General features: G+C 47.4%; 1 protein-coding gene across 6 annotated transcripts in view; it reads left to right on the forward strand.

Moving 5' to 3' along the window:
* hth (Meis homeobox homothorax) overlaps positions 1 to 14,503 on the forward strand; it is a 369,553-nt gene that overhangs the window by 321,511 nt on the left and 33,539 nt on the right. Inside the window, exon 11 of one of the 6 annotated variants that reach the window (XM_034321379.2) lies at positions 2,392 to 3,000. The exons of the other annotated variants lie outside the window; for them this stretch is intronic. Coding sequence (XP_034177270.1) covers positions 2,392 to 2,395 — 4 coding nt within the window. The 3' untranslated portion in view covers positions 2,396 to 3,000. Of the gene's footprint in view, positions 1 to 2,391; positions 3,001 to 14,503 lie in introns of those variants that run through there. 6 annotated transcript variants of the gene reach the window in all.

The following is a 14,503-nucleotide window of genomic DNA, read 5'->3' on the forward strand; positions in this document are numbered from 1 at the left end:
TCGAGCAAAAACGTTAATTTGAAAACGTCACAGTTTAATTTAAAATTACGTAAGTAGGGGGTTGCACACCCTTCCTCGTTTCCGCTCCGCGCTCTACTCTCTTTCCTCACCGCTTTCTTTTTCCTCTGCCCTCGCCGCCTGCCCCCGTCTGCTTCTTGCCTCCCTCGCGAGATTCCCTACGCCTCCGCCACTTCTTCCGCACGCTCGCCGCCGCATTCTTGCGATCGTGGTAATAATAGACGCGAAGTTTCGCCCGCGATTCCGCCTTCGGAGCGGCGGCAATTATTCAGGGAATGAGCGGAATTCTATCCTCTCGCGCGAACGGCCAAGCCTGATTACCGAGCGCCGCCTTTTTCAACCCCTTTCCACGGGGTGGTGAGTTGTTGAAAGTCATGCGAAATTCGCGGCTCATTTTGGGGAAGAGCGTTATTGGAGAACTTGGCCGAATACCTTGATGAATTGAAAAGAATTTTTTCTTAAATATCCTTGTGTTTCAACAGATTGCAATGATAACACGGAAATCTCCCAAATAATTTATCCTCCCGTATCTCCCGGCAATCCCGCAAGATTTCCTTTCCCGACCAGGCGATCGTTTCGCAACGTTCCAGTAATTGATCAGACTGGTATCGATAAGAGGCACGCGGACGCAGGCGGCCAATAAATATCTCCGACGCGTTCCGCGATTCCGGTACACGGTACGCGTCTCATTTGAGATTATTTATGAACCGCCTTCTTTCGCCGGCTACGAGTCTCTTCGCGTCCGATCGAATTCGTTTCGTTTAATTCCTAACTGCTCGACGTTGCTAAATTTTCGTTGGCGCATTATGCAGAGGCAGGTGAGAGGCGCGACGACTTTTGTCTCTATGATTCTATCGACGAATTCGAGCGGAAGAGGGTGTCACAGCAGCTGTCCCTACGATCGAACAGGTCCGCTCGTAGGCGGGCAACCTTTCGCGAGGTCCAGAAATATTAATGCCTCGAGGAACGCGGAAAGGGTTCTCTATTTACTATGTGCACGCGCTCGAAGATTATCGGTCGTCGGACACGGTGCAAGCTGCCAGCTTGGCCAGAGTTATAACGCGAGTCGCGATAATTTAGTGCGAGCATCGAACACCGTAAATTCGAGCCAGCAGCGTAGGTGAATCTATGAATCGCGAGCAACGCGAGTCGCTGTTTCACGCTGGCAGATACGCGATCTCCAGCCTCGAAACTCTTTACCCGACGATGGACGACCCTCGGCCGTTGTCGGAAGGGTTAGATCGATAAATAAGCCTCGATTAAAAAGGGTTTAAAATATACGTTTATAATTGAATCACTGTTAATCAATAATTAATCACTGGCCTTGATCGACAGCTTGATCCCAACGCGGTAGAAATCTCCAGGTAAATTACCCCGCTAGATCTTCACCGTAAACGCGACTCGAAGATTGGCGCTCAATAAAAACGAGTTTCACGGTGTTTTATTCGGGTTGTCACAGCGGTTGCCGGAATAATTCCGGAATAACGAGGCTGGCCCGTCGCGTCGCCGGTGTTTTCGAACGTGGCCGGTGCCGTTTCGTGGAAGACGAACACTTCGGCTCGACCAGATGGAATGTCGAAGATCGCGATAGGCTAGCGTACCTACCGCGCCGTGCAACCTGATACGAGAATCCGCCAGAGAGGCCAGGCATCTCGCGAATTTGCCCAAGTACGACTCTCGAATAATTCTTCCTTTTTTCTTTCCCTTTCGAACCTCATCCTCTGCTGCAACCTTCATTTCGAGTTGCCTGTGTGTCCTGTTAGAAGGAACACTCGTAAAACTCCGAAGCTCCATCAAAAGGGTCGTCCGTGGATCGAGTGAAAGATATATCTTGCGGATCTTCAGTGTTTTTGACCTCGAATGACCAAGGATTTTTTGGAAAATTTCATTTTTAATTTTGATTTAACTCGCGTTCTTTGATTCATATTTCTTTCCAACTTTTTATTCCTTCCTTTGGCTGGATGCTTTCGAACGGGACACTCGAGGAGAGATTTCATCTGACAGCAGAGTGTTCGTTGGCACGGCTGAACGTAATAATACGGGCACGTTGCTAGCTGATATCCGCCGCGATCGCTCGCGCCCTTTCCCTTCGGTTCGGGTTACGCCTTTCGCCGAGTTGTGTACAACTCTTTCGTCGGTTGGCTCGCTGTAAGAAAGCTTCTCTCGTAAAAAGGGATCGAGATTTCATCTCCGCTCGGCCGATACGTGGACAGGACATCGAGACAACCTGCCGCTGTTTATGCTTCTCGGAATCGCGATAAATTCGCGTCGCTGGAACTGATAACGCTCGTTAAGATCGTTCCCTCGAAGCGTAATTGACGCGTGCTCCTTTGAATGTTTACTAACCTAGATCGTTCTCTTTCTCTGTTACAGGTGAGTACCATTTGGATGCTGCTGTTCTTTCGCCTGGTCTCTTGGTAACGAAAGGTAACGAACACGTATGCTCTTTTCCGGTTCGACCAGTTGGTCGCGAACAATCAGGCAATCAGGTGATCGCGCCAAGACGAATGAGATTTGGGTTAGAGATTTTAGGATTGATGAAAAATGATTTTAGCAAATGATGAAGCGAGATTTAGATTTCTATACTCCAGTCGTGGAATTAATAGGATTCTCGTTAGGGAAATGTGATTTCACCGGTGGAAATCTTGGTAAACATCGCGTAACATAGTATTTGATTACATAAAGATTGCACTTTGACGTGTGATTAAATTTCCAAGCAACCCAATACACTTGGCAATCCCTATCCCCTGAAAATTTCTTGAATTTCACACCGCTCGTACGCGAGTCAAACGATTCCACGTTCCGGGACGGATGTAGCGTAGAAAAAGCAGCGGAAACAACGTAACGACGTAGGAATCCTCCGGAGGATCGTACAGCAAGAGCTCGCGGAAGAAGACGTAGTTTTTCGAAGAAGGCCCTCTCGAATATCCACCGACTGGTATCCCCCGTCGCCAGCGATTTGTCAAAACCGGCGTGGCGCCTGTCATTCGTCTCTTTACCGTGCGATCGTTAACGTGGATAGGAGAGGTGGAGGGCAGGCGAATGAGAAAAAAAAAAAAAAAAGAAAAAGGACGAGGATGGACCGAGGGGTTCTCGAAAAGAAAGACAAAGAAACTCTGGTACCACGGCGATATTATCTCTTCCATACCGCGGCGCAAGTTCCCTGTGCCACGGTCCTGGCCCCCCGGCGGGCGCTGCGTGTGTTAATTTGAATCGAGAGAGATTACGCGGCGACACCCCGCGGCGAGCAGCCATTTTGTATCAAAATGTCGATAAAGGAAGTCAGTGGTCGACCCCTGTGCCCGTGTACGCGTCCCAGTGAGCCACGATCCGTCTCCTAATCGTCGACTCTCCTGCTCACGCTTCCTTTCCACGTCTAAACTGTATATATATATTTCAACTTTCTTTAACGCAACCACCGGTGAATAGTTAGCTCCGACAGACGCAATTGTAAAAATTCCAAAGGCGGGCTAAATACAATTATGACAATGAAACTAGGCGCGCCGATACTTTCCCTTCTTCGAAAAATGAAAGGAAACGAAAGCGAACCCGATGAAACTTTTTCGCGAACGCGCCTACGTTTCCTAATCACCTTTCGAACGCGATCCTCGGCGTATCAGTGACGCCCCATTAGTCATTTATTAGTTATCCATTGTTGTCTCCCGATTCTGTGACGGCCTAGAAAAGCCAGGGAACATTCGCGATGCCGGTCGTGTATCGACCCCGTCGATCATACCCGATCGAGATTAATTTAATCCAGCCGTTCGTTCGGCACGTTTCTCGAGTTTCCTAGATCAGAATCTACCGACAGAAGCCTTGTTCCTGGCAGCTGGGTGGGTGGACACGGGGAATTCGGACGAAGTTATTCCGAGTTCCTCCGTCGCAACGTAGGCGAGAACGTTTCGTGAACGTTGACCTACAGGTGATAAATATTCATGGTATCGAAATGTTATTTAAGAGAAAAATGATTTTCCATCCGATGGAATTCTCGTAATCTAACGCGCAATGTGTCGGGACTTGTTTTCAGAGGGAAAACGCTAGAGGATAGACGCGTTATATCATCGGCGACATCGTGTAATTCTGCTCGAGCATACGCGTTAGGCCTCTTCTGGCTCGCGCGGCAACACTCTGCACCCCATAAATAATCTCTGAATCATCGTCGCTTGCCCTTCGTTGTTCGCCTGCCGCTCGAACACGTCGCCGGAAACGCGAATACGCTCGGTCGCGACCTTATGCCACGGAGAATTATTACCCTCAAACATTTTCCACGATCGTTACATTTTCTAACATGAGAAACTTTCCGTTACATCTTTTCCTATTTTTCTTTTTATCAATGAAATGATAGATGGTGTCGCAACAGTTTCTCATATTCTGAGAATGCGTTCTCGCGCGATGCTGTATCTTAATCGTCTCGGAGCAATTCTTTTGGAACAGTAAGATGGATTATATTTGCTGTGCACCATACAGAGATAATAATGTCGCGACGACACGTAGAAGATGCGATTAAAATGATTAATGCGATCGATTAACATATTTATTGCATGTAACCGGTGGGATATTATGATTCATAAGCAGGAAAAGTGGAAAGCATCGAAATGATGTATTTCCATGCAGAATCGTTTGAAAATCGTTTGAATTTCTTCGACGGTGTAAGCGCGGTTTTATTGAGACAAATGAAACTATGTCTGTTATTACAATTAAAGTTACGAATATGCGCGTTGATGTAAGCCACTCTGTCTGAATTAATTCAATCTGTTAGATCAGAAGTTATTAACCCCTTTAGCGTGACGGACTTCAAGTAAAAAGCATCCGTGAACTAATTTCGTGGTACTTGACTTACAGAGCCGACAGGAATATAAAATGATTCTATTTATAAAATTCCACTTGCTTTTAAGATCCAGAATGTCTGATATCGTGCACGGTAATATGAATTATTAAAGGTATCGAGAATTAATTTTTTAATTTAATCTAATACCTTGATTTGCCGTTTTTAATTACTACCGCAATTTCAATGATAATCACGTTTGAGGAACATAAAAAAAAAAAATCTGCTGATATGTTATTTTTCATAGATCGTTGAAATTGCCGCTGAATTTCACGTACAGCGATCAATCGCGTTTCCATTGTACACAGTTTTCAGCCGGCCGATTTACCGATCTCGCGCTTCCGGTCGATACGTGCGACGAGAACGGGTCGCGTATTGCGGAACACGCGGCAGGCAGCACGGCCGATCAAATACTCGCCGGAGCGTTTCGCGCGGAAGACGAGCGGACGCGGCACCGGTTTTGAATCGGCTCGTACTCGTTCACGGGATCGGCAAGCGGCGATTGTTCGCCGTACGCTCGATTAAACGATCATTGTACGATTTCACGAGACCGGTAGTGACGCGGGCAACGAACAAGCCGGGCGGAATATTACGTTTCCAGGTGCGATCATCGCGCGTCGCGCTCGATTTTACTATCGGTTTTCGCGAACCTTTTCCTCCCTGCGCTATGTCCCTGATACCGGAATAATGAAAATGTTTTCGAATAAATAGGAATTCCGTGAAATCGCTTCTCGAACGGGTTAGGAATCGTGTAAATAAGATCGACCCTGTAAGGATAAATCACGTTTCATGAACTGTGCACCTGCGATCGTGTACGCGAGGGTGATAGATCGTTGCCGGGAAGAACTGTCCGGGTATAAACAGCTACGTCAGCGTGATTCGGCTGATTTCAGTAAGCGAGTTTCTTCTGGCTGATTTCGATCTGATTCGCGCCAGCTAAAGGATCGCCGGTGAATTGATTGCGATCGTTTAGACACCCCGTAAGTCAGTGAGGATTAATTTTCAATCCGAATCCCGTTGCAATTAATTCTTTCGCCCTTGTCTAAACCAGATTACGCTCTCTAATCTCTTCGCTAGGTTTCAACAATATTTCCTCTGTATTTAATTACGTTTATTTAAGATGTTCAGTCGGTAGCAAATTATATGATTTTTTTAAAAATATTTATTTCATCGAATTTTACAGATATCGCGAGGGTATAAATTTAACGCGAAACGGTAGAAATTAGGGCGGAGGTCGTCAGTTAATTTTCAAGGAAAGGGTGGAGCAAACGGAAGAGATTTCCGCAGACAATGGAATAGAACTGTTTTACATCCACGCACCGGATAACGATTCCCTGATATCTGTTTAATTATCTAAATTGTATTGCCCTTTATTCGGGTTGGCGAACACGCGATTGGTAACAGCACGGTTCTACCCTTTATTTCGATCACCGTAAACCACCTTCCTTTTCTTCCTAATTTACTCATTGATCGTTATCTTCAAATTCTTCTCAATTATAAAGGAAAGAGAATCGAGTAGAATCTCTTGAGAAAACGTTACTTTCTCAAGATTTCACATAGCCCGTAGGTGCACGAATTCCTCTCGATTTTTCCGCGTCGCTGGTTCCAAGCTCGTAGCAGAAAATCGGATCTGTAACATAGTCGGGGATGTGGATGGGGGTGTGCGCGGTATCGAGACGAAGATTCCAGCGACGCAGGTTATAGGACGGGGCCGGATTTGTAATAAGAATGTCGGCGTATAAAACTGTCAATAAGCGCGCTGACCCCAAACGTAATTTCGGAGCGTCTCTCGGCGTTGCAACGACGGCAGCTGGCCGGGAATCGAAATAGAGGATGAAAAGCGTAGAACGAGAGGAGAAAGATGGCGTGGAGGATAGAGGACCAGGAGTCGGTGTGGAAAGAGGAATGAAACGAATCGTTGGAGAAGAGCGAGAAACGAATCGAACAAATCGAATGAGAGAGGGTTGCTTGAACGGTGAAAAAAAAGGGATAGAACGAACGGCTGATGTGAGACAGAGGGGGAGAGAAAGAGGGATGGAAGGGGATAGAAAAAGAAGGGAAGAAACGAAGGAGAAGAATCCGAGAGTAAGAGAGCGGAGTGATGGCTGCTAGAGCGCCTCTGCTGGGGTTATATGGAAATGTTGGTCAAATATATCATTCCGGCTTGACAGTGCAATTCTCTTATCTGCCTCGCGCCGCCTGCCGCTCTACCCCAAACCATTCGAGCTCCAGGGGCGGATGGAGCTGCTGGTGGAGGCGAAGCTCGGCTACCGGGAATGGGGATGCCAGATCGGGGGCTGAAGCGGCCGATAGAGGATCTGCAAACACGCTGCTGCCCTCCTCTCGCACCCTCATCCTCTTCTGCCAGCATCCACACACCGCCTAACCCCTCGTCCTGTCCGTTCAACCTAACGCTATCCACGAATCTTCCCCACCTTCCCGACCACCATTCCGCTTTCTCTCTACGTCCTTCGTCTCTGCGTTACTCCGTTTCCAACGGGATGACGAACCGCCCTGACGAAATGGAACGAAATGTTCAACCCTCGAATCAGACGCGAGTCGGAATTTTCTTTTTTTTTTTAAGTTAAAATTTAGAGAATCGTTATTTTTATCGATTTCTTGAACGTATCGAGGTAACTTGAATCAGGAAGTGGTCGCACGCGTCTTATACATATAAACATCGGTGGCGTGCGTAACGTTTTACGGCTGATGTATCGCCATCGTTGGTAAACAGGAGAAATCGGTCGGTGCCGATAAGGAAACAGGCATTCTTGGGGGGTGAATTTCGGCGTTGCCTTTTTCCGCGTATCCACGAAGGGACGATCGGGAAAAGGGGGGTCTGAAAGCCCGGGGCTCGTTTCGGGGCCGTGGAAATGTATGCACGTGGCGGTGTTTGCCGGGCTGGAACGTGACGGTGACGTGATCGATCACCGGCTGCTGAAAATTAGGCCCGAAACGCTGCCGAATTCGGGGATTCACCGAGGCGTTTCCCTGCAAGGAAACAGAGAGAAGCTGGTAGGTAGAAATAGATCATGCTGACAAATAGTACGGTTCGTTAAAGGAGAAATTCTGGTCAAATGAGTATCGAATGTTTTGTTAAAAATTTCAAAATGCAAATTACTTACGATACAAATCATTGCCATCGCCTGAGAAGTTGACAAAGAGGATAGATTTCAAACGATCTTACTATAGACGTTGCCAGAGACGAAAGCACGAAATTCGCGGCGTCGAAGAGCCTCGAGGCGAATCCGCTTTGCCGTACGTCACTTTCGATTTCCCGCGTAATTACTTTGCCAGCATAGTTCCGCGACAGTCTCGTTATCTTGGCCGTGATAGATAGCGCAAATAAACATCTCACGATGGAACCAGAAGTCTGTAAAGAAGGCTAACGGCAGCTCGGCCAAGAATAGCAACACCTATTATTGCATTGCCCAGGGGGTGAAGTACGAAGGGTGCGAGCAGAGAAGAGCTTTTGTCACGGTTGCATTTACGTCTTCCCGCTGATACGCGTAAAAGTTCCCCGTTTCAGGTTCACCCGCGCCAAATAAAGAACGCGCGAGATCGTTTCGAGAGAGGAACCGTTCCTATTTTCCAGCCGGCAACACAAAATGAGAAAAGAGGAAAAAAGGAAAGAGAGAATGAAAAGGGGATGAGGGAGTTCGAGCGAGCGATCAGTTTCCCTTATCGGTCCACTCGTATCTTCGCTTGTACTCCGCTCTATAATTGCCTCTTTTAACTAAGATTACGGGATTTAACTTTTGGATGGATGCGTGGCTCGCTTCCCACCCAGCAGCACAGGCGGCAGCGAATTTTTAAATTGCTTCTTATAACTTTGAATACCCGGGGACAAGGCTCGCGCGGAATCAAATCAGAGGCGTCTTAAAAGTTTCGCGTTATCTGCTGCTCTTTCTGTTTCTTTCCTCGTTGTTTAGAACAGTGTTTTCCTTAAGTTTTTAATTGAAATAGCCAATGCAGAGAAGATGGTGCCATTAAAGTTTCATCCTAATCGTACGATATATCTTCTATTCCTTTTTCTTCCTCCTCGATTCGAAATACAAGCTCCAGGTACTTTTCGCTGGCAACGATCTTCTTAAAAAATCAGACAGTAATTATAGAAAATTACTTCCCATGGGTGCAACAGTTTCAAACGTCAGACACGTTAAAAGGGAGTCGTCCTTTGCCAAGGATCAACCGGTGTCGTCACCGGGCTTGACAGATCGCTGACGCTCACGAAAGGGTTTCGTGACAGCCGCGTTATCGTGATTCGATTCTGCGAAATCACGCTGATCCACGGCTTCTCCGCGGTCCGTTTCCAGGATCTTTCGAGCCTGTCCGTGTCCGTTATCTCGGTTTCGGGATGAATTACCTTCCCACCAATTTCCTGCAGCCGATCTCGAACCGGAGGAGCAATTAGAGGGATGCACTCCTTGTGCATGGTAATTCGGTGGATCGTCGTTCAATCAAGTAGACAGAGAGAGAGAGAGAGAGAGAAAGAAGAGAAAAGGGAACGAAATTGTACGATAAAAAATATTAGATTGTTCCTGCAGATTTTTAATGGAAATTTTACATTTTAAAATAGTTCAAGGATAAAGTAAAAAAAAGCGGCACCAATTTATTGGAGGAGATAAAATATATCGAGCCATTATTTTTCTCTGTATTTTAACGTAAAACCCCCCGGATTGCTGGAGCCATCGTATCGATTGCCGCAAGGAGGAATCAAGCGGCAAGGGTGGGCGCACGTGGGCGAAGGGGAACGTGGCGAGGGACGAAGGGGAGGTTCTCGCACGAAGCTTTTCCTGCGATGCAATCTTTGAAAGGAGAGCCGCGTCATTACGTCGTGACGGTGGTTCACGGACCATTGCCCCACCTCCCCTTTTCGGCTTTTCCTTTTTCTTCTTTCCGTTGATCGCGGGCCCTCGTTCCTTCTCGATTCCACGGGAATAAGAGGGAGGTTGCAGAGAAGAAACGCCGTACTTACCCTGGATTCCCGATTCCTACCGGCCCAATGACACATGACTCAACGCGCGACAACCCCATGCATCAATCATGGTGCCCGTAACGGCAACCAAACCGAACCCCTTCTTTCTTTACGTCGTTTCGAAGCAAATTTCTTGTTATCGAAGCGTTTTTCTTGCGCTTACTACGTCTACGTTCCCAGTGATTTAGGGTGCTAGAGTTCTCCGAAGGTCTATTACTAAAGAAATTCAGTTGAAAATTATAAATTAAAAAATTTTGGTAGAAAAGAATAAGGAAAAAATTGTATTCGAACAATCGCTGGACCACTTTTCTCTCCCAGTTCTCGATCGAGCGGACCTCTCACCCTCGCGAGGCGTGTTCACAATAGACTCATTCACCGGTTCCGTCGCGGCTTTATCTCGATAATGAAGCCACAAAGGAGAGCCCTCTATTTACCCGCCTCTCTCTTTCTCTCTCGTTACTCTACGCATTTGTGTTCACTCTCCTCCGGTTTCTGGGTGGTGCGTCGTCCCAGGATATCCGTGCTAACAAGGTCCACTTGGGTGGCGGGCCACGGCTTTACCTGGTCGTTTGCTTCGGGTAATATTACCGCGAGACGTTTTGCAAGCGAACCGAGAGATGTTTAGCCACGGTGGGTGGAGAACGAACGCACACAAACGATCGTCACGACGACCCGAACGTTCGCTTCGCTTTCGCGCTTGCGAAGTTACATTCAGTCAGCGCCAGTTTCCAAGCTCCTCTCGACGACCAGGACAAAGATATTCGCCGGTATTAGTAGGTATGCGATGATGCTTCGAACATCGCTCCGTTCGCGTTTCTCTTCTCTGTCCTTTCTTTTTTTCCTACGTTTTTCCACCGCCACAGAGAGGAGCTGGTTCGAATAACGAGCGCATGCAAATCGCTGCCACGACCCTATCAGTTATTTTTAATGCTCGACGCTTGATACCGCACTCCGCCAACCAACGGATTTATCCGTCTCCACGCTCGACCTCCCGCTCTTGGTATCGCGGGCAAAACTTTATGGAATAACGTTGCCGATGTTAACGATTCCTATTGAAAAGGGCCCCGCCGCGTCGATTTATGGAACGCTCGTACCAACCATCGCGCGTCATTGTTGCTTCGTAGCCGCGGTCGGGCTCGACGATCCTGCTGGTCCGCGGTCCGTTGAAAATGATCTATGGAAATGCGAGCTTCGACGTCGTCACCGTGGATTATTCGACGACTCGGTGTTGTTCGACGAGATTTTACGGGGATAGAGCTGTACCCCTGGTTCCCATAGACGTTGCTTCGTAAGGATTTCGGGTGAATTTATTCTCTGCCACGGCGATCGAATCGTCTGAATTGATAGGCCGTCGTTAAAAGCGACAGGTATAGCTTGTTGGACGGGGTTGGAGATAGGTGAGACGTTGTTGGTTTTGTTTCGGACACGGACAGGTTTTATAGCGGATGGATGCGTTGAAAATGATGTATCTTATTTGTCTTTTTATAAGTAAAACATTTTTGATGATATTAAGTTCCTAATTTCCCACGACCCTATTATCTGTTTTCTCTTATTGTACATTGAAAGGGGCAAAGATTTCGCGGTTAGCCATCGTGACTAGGACAGGAATCAAGGTCAGAGTCGTAAAAGCAAACGACACGGATGGATGAAGGGTGTACCGATGGCGGATCGATGCAATCGTCCGCAAAGACGCCAAGTAGTATTCTCTCTCTCTTTTTCACTCTTCACCCTCCATCTCGCAGACCATAAACGCAGTAGTGGGCCCCGGGTGCAAGCTCCGGGGTTTATTATCAGGCCGGGCTCCCAATTAAGCGGCAGCAGCTGTGAAAATTAATGGAGCACAGCTTTTAAGATGTAATTGGGCACATTCATAACTCAGGGTGGAAGGAGAACGGGCAGAGAAAAAGCCGGCCGGCAGAGAAGAGAAACGAGAGACGGCCAATCTTCTCTGGCGCAAGAGTACACCGTTGTAATTGATACAGCTATATACACGTCGCGTTTTTTCCCTCGAATAAAACCTGCCCGCTAGGTACAACATTTTCAATTCTTCCCTCCGTAAATAAATAATCGTGCCACGATGATAGAGAGTGGATCGGTTGTAGAATTTTAAATTGTATTTTCACCTAGTATCTTTACTCGATACCATCCCCCGCCACCATGCTCTAAGAAGGAAAGGAGTGACAGAGAAGATAAGAAAAGAGTAGATTCGGGGTTGCTCGTTGCTTTCGCGGGATCGTGATAGCGACGATGTAATAATACCGAATGACGCGGCATTGTGCTCTCGAAGGGGATGCTTCTACGGGGGGGTGGTAGGGACGAGGTCGGGGTTGGACGCCCCTTCAGACGGTCGTAAACATTTCGTAAATTTGCTCCACAGGTGTGCCATCGCGGCAACTAAGCCATCCACGCCCGACCGAATTCGCCTATTTACTTGCGCGACGGTACCACCCTCCGCTACACAACTACCCCTTTCTGGGGCTCGTTATCCCTTCCGGTCTGCTGATCTTTGTCCTGTAATTGCGACGTCTGGAGTTTCTCTTTTTCCTTTACACGAGCGTCCGTCTGGAATGCTTTTCGTTTTCCACGGCCGGGAAAATTGCGATTTCGTCTGGCAATGTTTCTTCGAGGCTGGAAAGGGATGTTTTCAAGAGCGAAACTGAAACGTATCTTCGAATCTCGTAGGATTTATTTAACACTACAATCTTGGAATTTCTTTCAGCATTATATATTATGCAGAAAAATGAGTGTCACCAAATTTTCCTCCCCAATGTATTATATAAACGACCACTAAAAACATCCCCTTTAGTTTTCTCGTCCAAGAAAACATCCCGAAAATATTTCTTTAAATAATTCTCTCTAAAAGAAAAACAACAATCACCCAGAGTTCTTTCTTTGATCAAATAAACTCGAGCAAAGATATGTATCCATATAATATGAAATTTTTCGTTTTCTTTCCCCAAGTTTCTTGGTTTCGTCCCAAATCAATGCTCTCGTGTGAGATTTCAGTAACGAATGTGTCAAAGACCAGTGGCAACGTTTTCGTCCCTCGGTACATTTTTCATGGTGCTGTTAGATTTGGTTATAGGTGGGCCGTGTCGGTGGTTGTATCCATTGGATGGGTCCGAAGGTGGTTGTAGGAGGAGTACAGGATGGTGGAGGTGGTAGAAGAGGTGGAGAAGGACGTGGTGGAGAGCACCGTTCCGGAAACTGCGCGCGGATGTTTGCTACGTACACGTCGTGCGAGCAATGGCGGCGTAACCCGCTCCACGTAGAGTGATGGAGGAGCTTCGTGCCCGGGATACCGGTTTCCGGTTCGGTTCTTCGCCGATAATCTCGATCCTGGCCCCGCCGCACCTGCGTCTCTCTCCCTTCTCCCTTTCTTTCCACTTCTCTCTCTCTCTCTCTCTCTCTCTCTCCACGGGAACCGCGTAAAAATAGCGCGAGCCTCAGGGAAGAAATATGTAAAACACGAAAGCCAGGCGCACGTTGCACGTACGCTGCTGCATTTCTTGTTTCCCGTTTCCCTGTTTAACCCCGCCACCCCCAGCTCCGCTCTCAAATGAGATGGCCGGGAAAATTATGATCTCCAGGTTCTCGCGTGGCGTCGCAACCGAAATTTGATTCCAACCAGCCTTTCCCAAGCTTGGGCTGAAAATTTTCTCTGCAAACACGATGCACTTTTCCATATGAAAGCGATTGAAATTGAAATTATTATCCTTTCGTCGTGCGATATTAATATTTTCTGCAATTTATCTAAGTCATCTTGCATAATTTAATGCATCGCCCAACGACGACTAATTCCCCGTGGCATTTTCCCCGTTTAACCGATCGTTCCTCTGCCTCGGAACACAGCATCTCGGCTGTCATCTCTATTATCAATGCGTGTCCCTCGTATTACGCTCCCCCGGATGCAGGTCGGCTCACACACACACGTGCACAACAAACGTAACGTCGAACCGTCCAAAGAGCCATTCCGTCCGCCTGATCCCTCGTGGGCTCTATTAGGAAAGTGTGATGGAGTTTTGCGAGCGCGATTACACCCAAATGAGAATTACACCCCCTGACTTTCGTCTCCCTTCCTCTCCCGATCCCTTTCTCCGCTCGCGTGGAAACCGAGCAAGAAGGGATCGAGCATAGTCCTCAACCCTTTCACTGGCACGCCGTCACGCGTCTCCGTTCGTGTGTGGGATAGGTGTCGTCGCATCCTCGGATAATGGTCGACGAAGGGGAACAATGGATAGAAAATTGCTTTACGCTCCGGTTCTTAATACATCCGGGCCGGAGGGTTTCCTTTCGAGGAAATTGTGTCAGGAGGAAGAAATTCTCACCAGATTTCTTATTAAGACATTTTATTTTCTTGGAACATTACAATAATGTAAATTTACATCGACTATGAATTGACAGAAAAATTCCAACATCAGATTTCGTTGATATTCGTATCGAGATATTCCGGAATCGAGTTGATAGAGGAAAAATATATATTAGATTTATGGCCGGTCGATGCAAATATCGAGCTTCGCAATTCTTTTCTCCATGTTCGCCTAATCCGTTCACGACCCAGCATGGGAAGATAGTAGCTGGTCATCGACTCGTTCGTTCCAATCGCCTTTGGTCGAATCTCAAAGGCTTTGGCCCGCATATTGGCCGACTCGTATCACCCACAGAAGCTTTTCTCGTCCCAC

The sequence above is a fragment of the Osmia lignaria genome, chromosome 12 (assembly GCF_051020975.1).
Source record: "Osmia lignaria lignaria isolate PbOS001 chromosome 12, iyOsmLign1, whole genome shotgun sequence".
Classification (NCBI taxonomy): domain Eukaryota; kingdom Metazoa; phylum Arthropoda; class Insecta; order Hymenoptera; family Megachilidae; genus Osmia; species Osmia lignaria.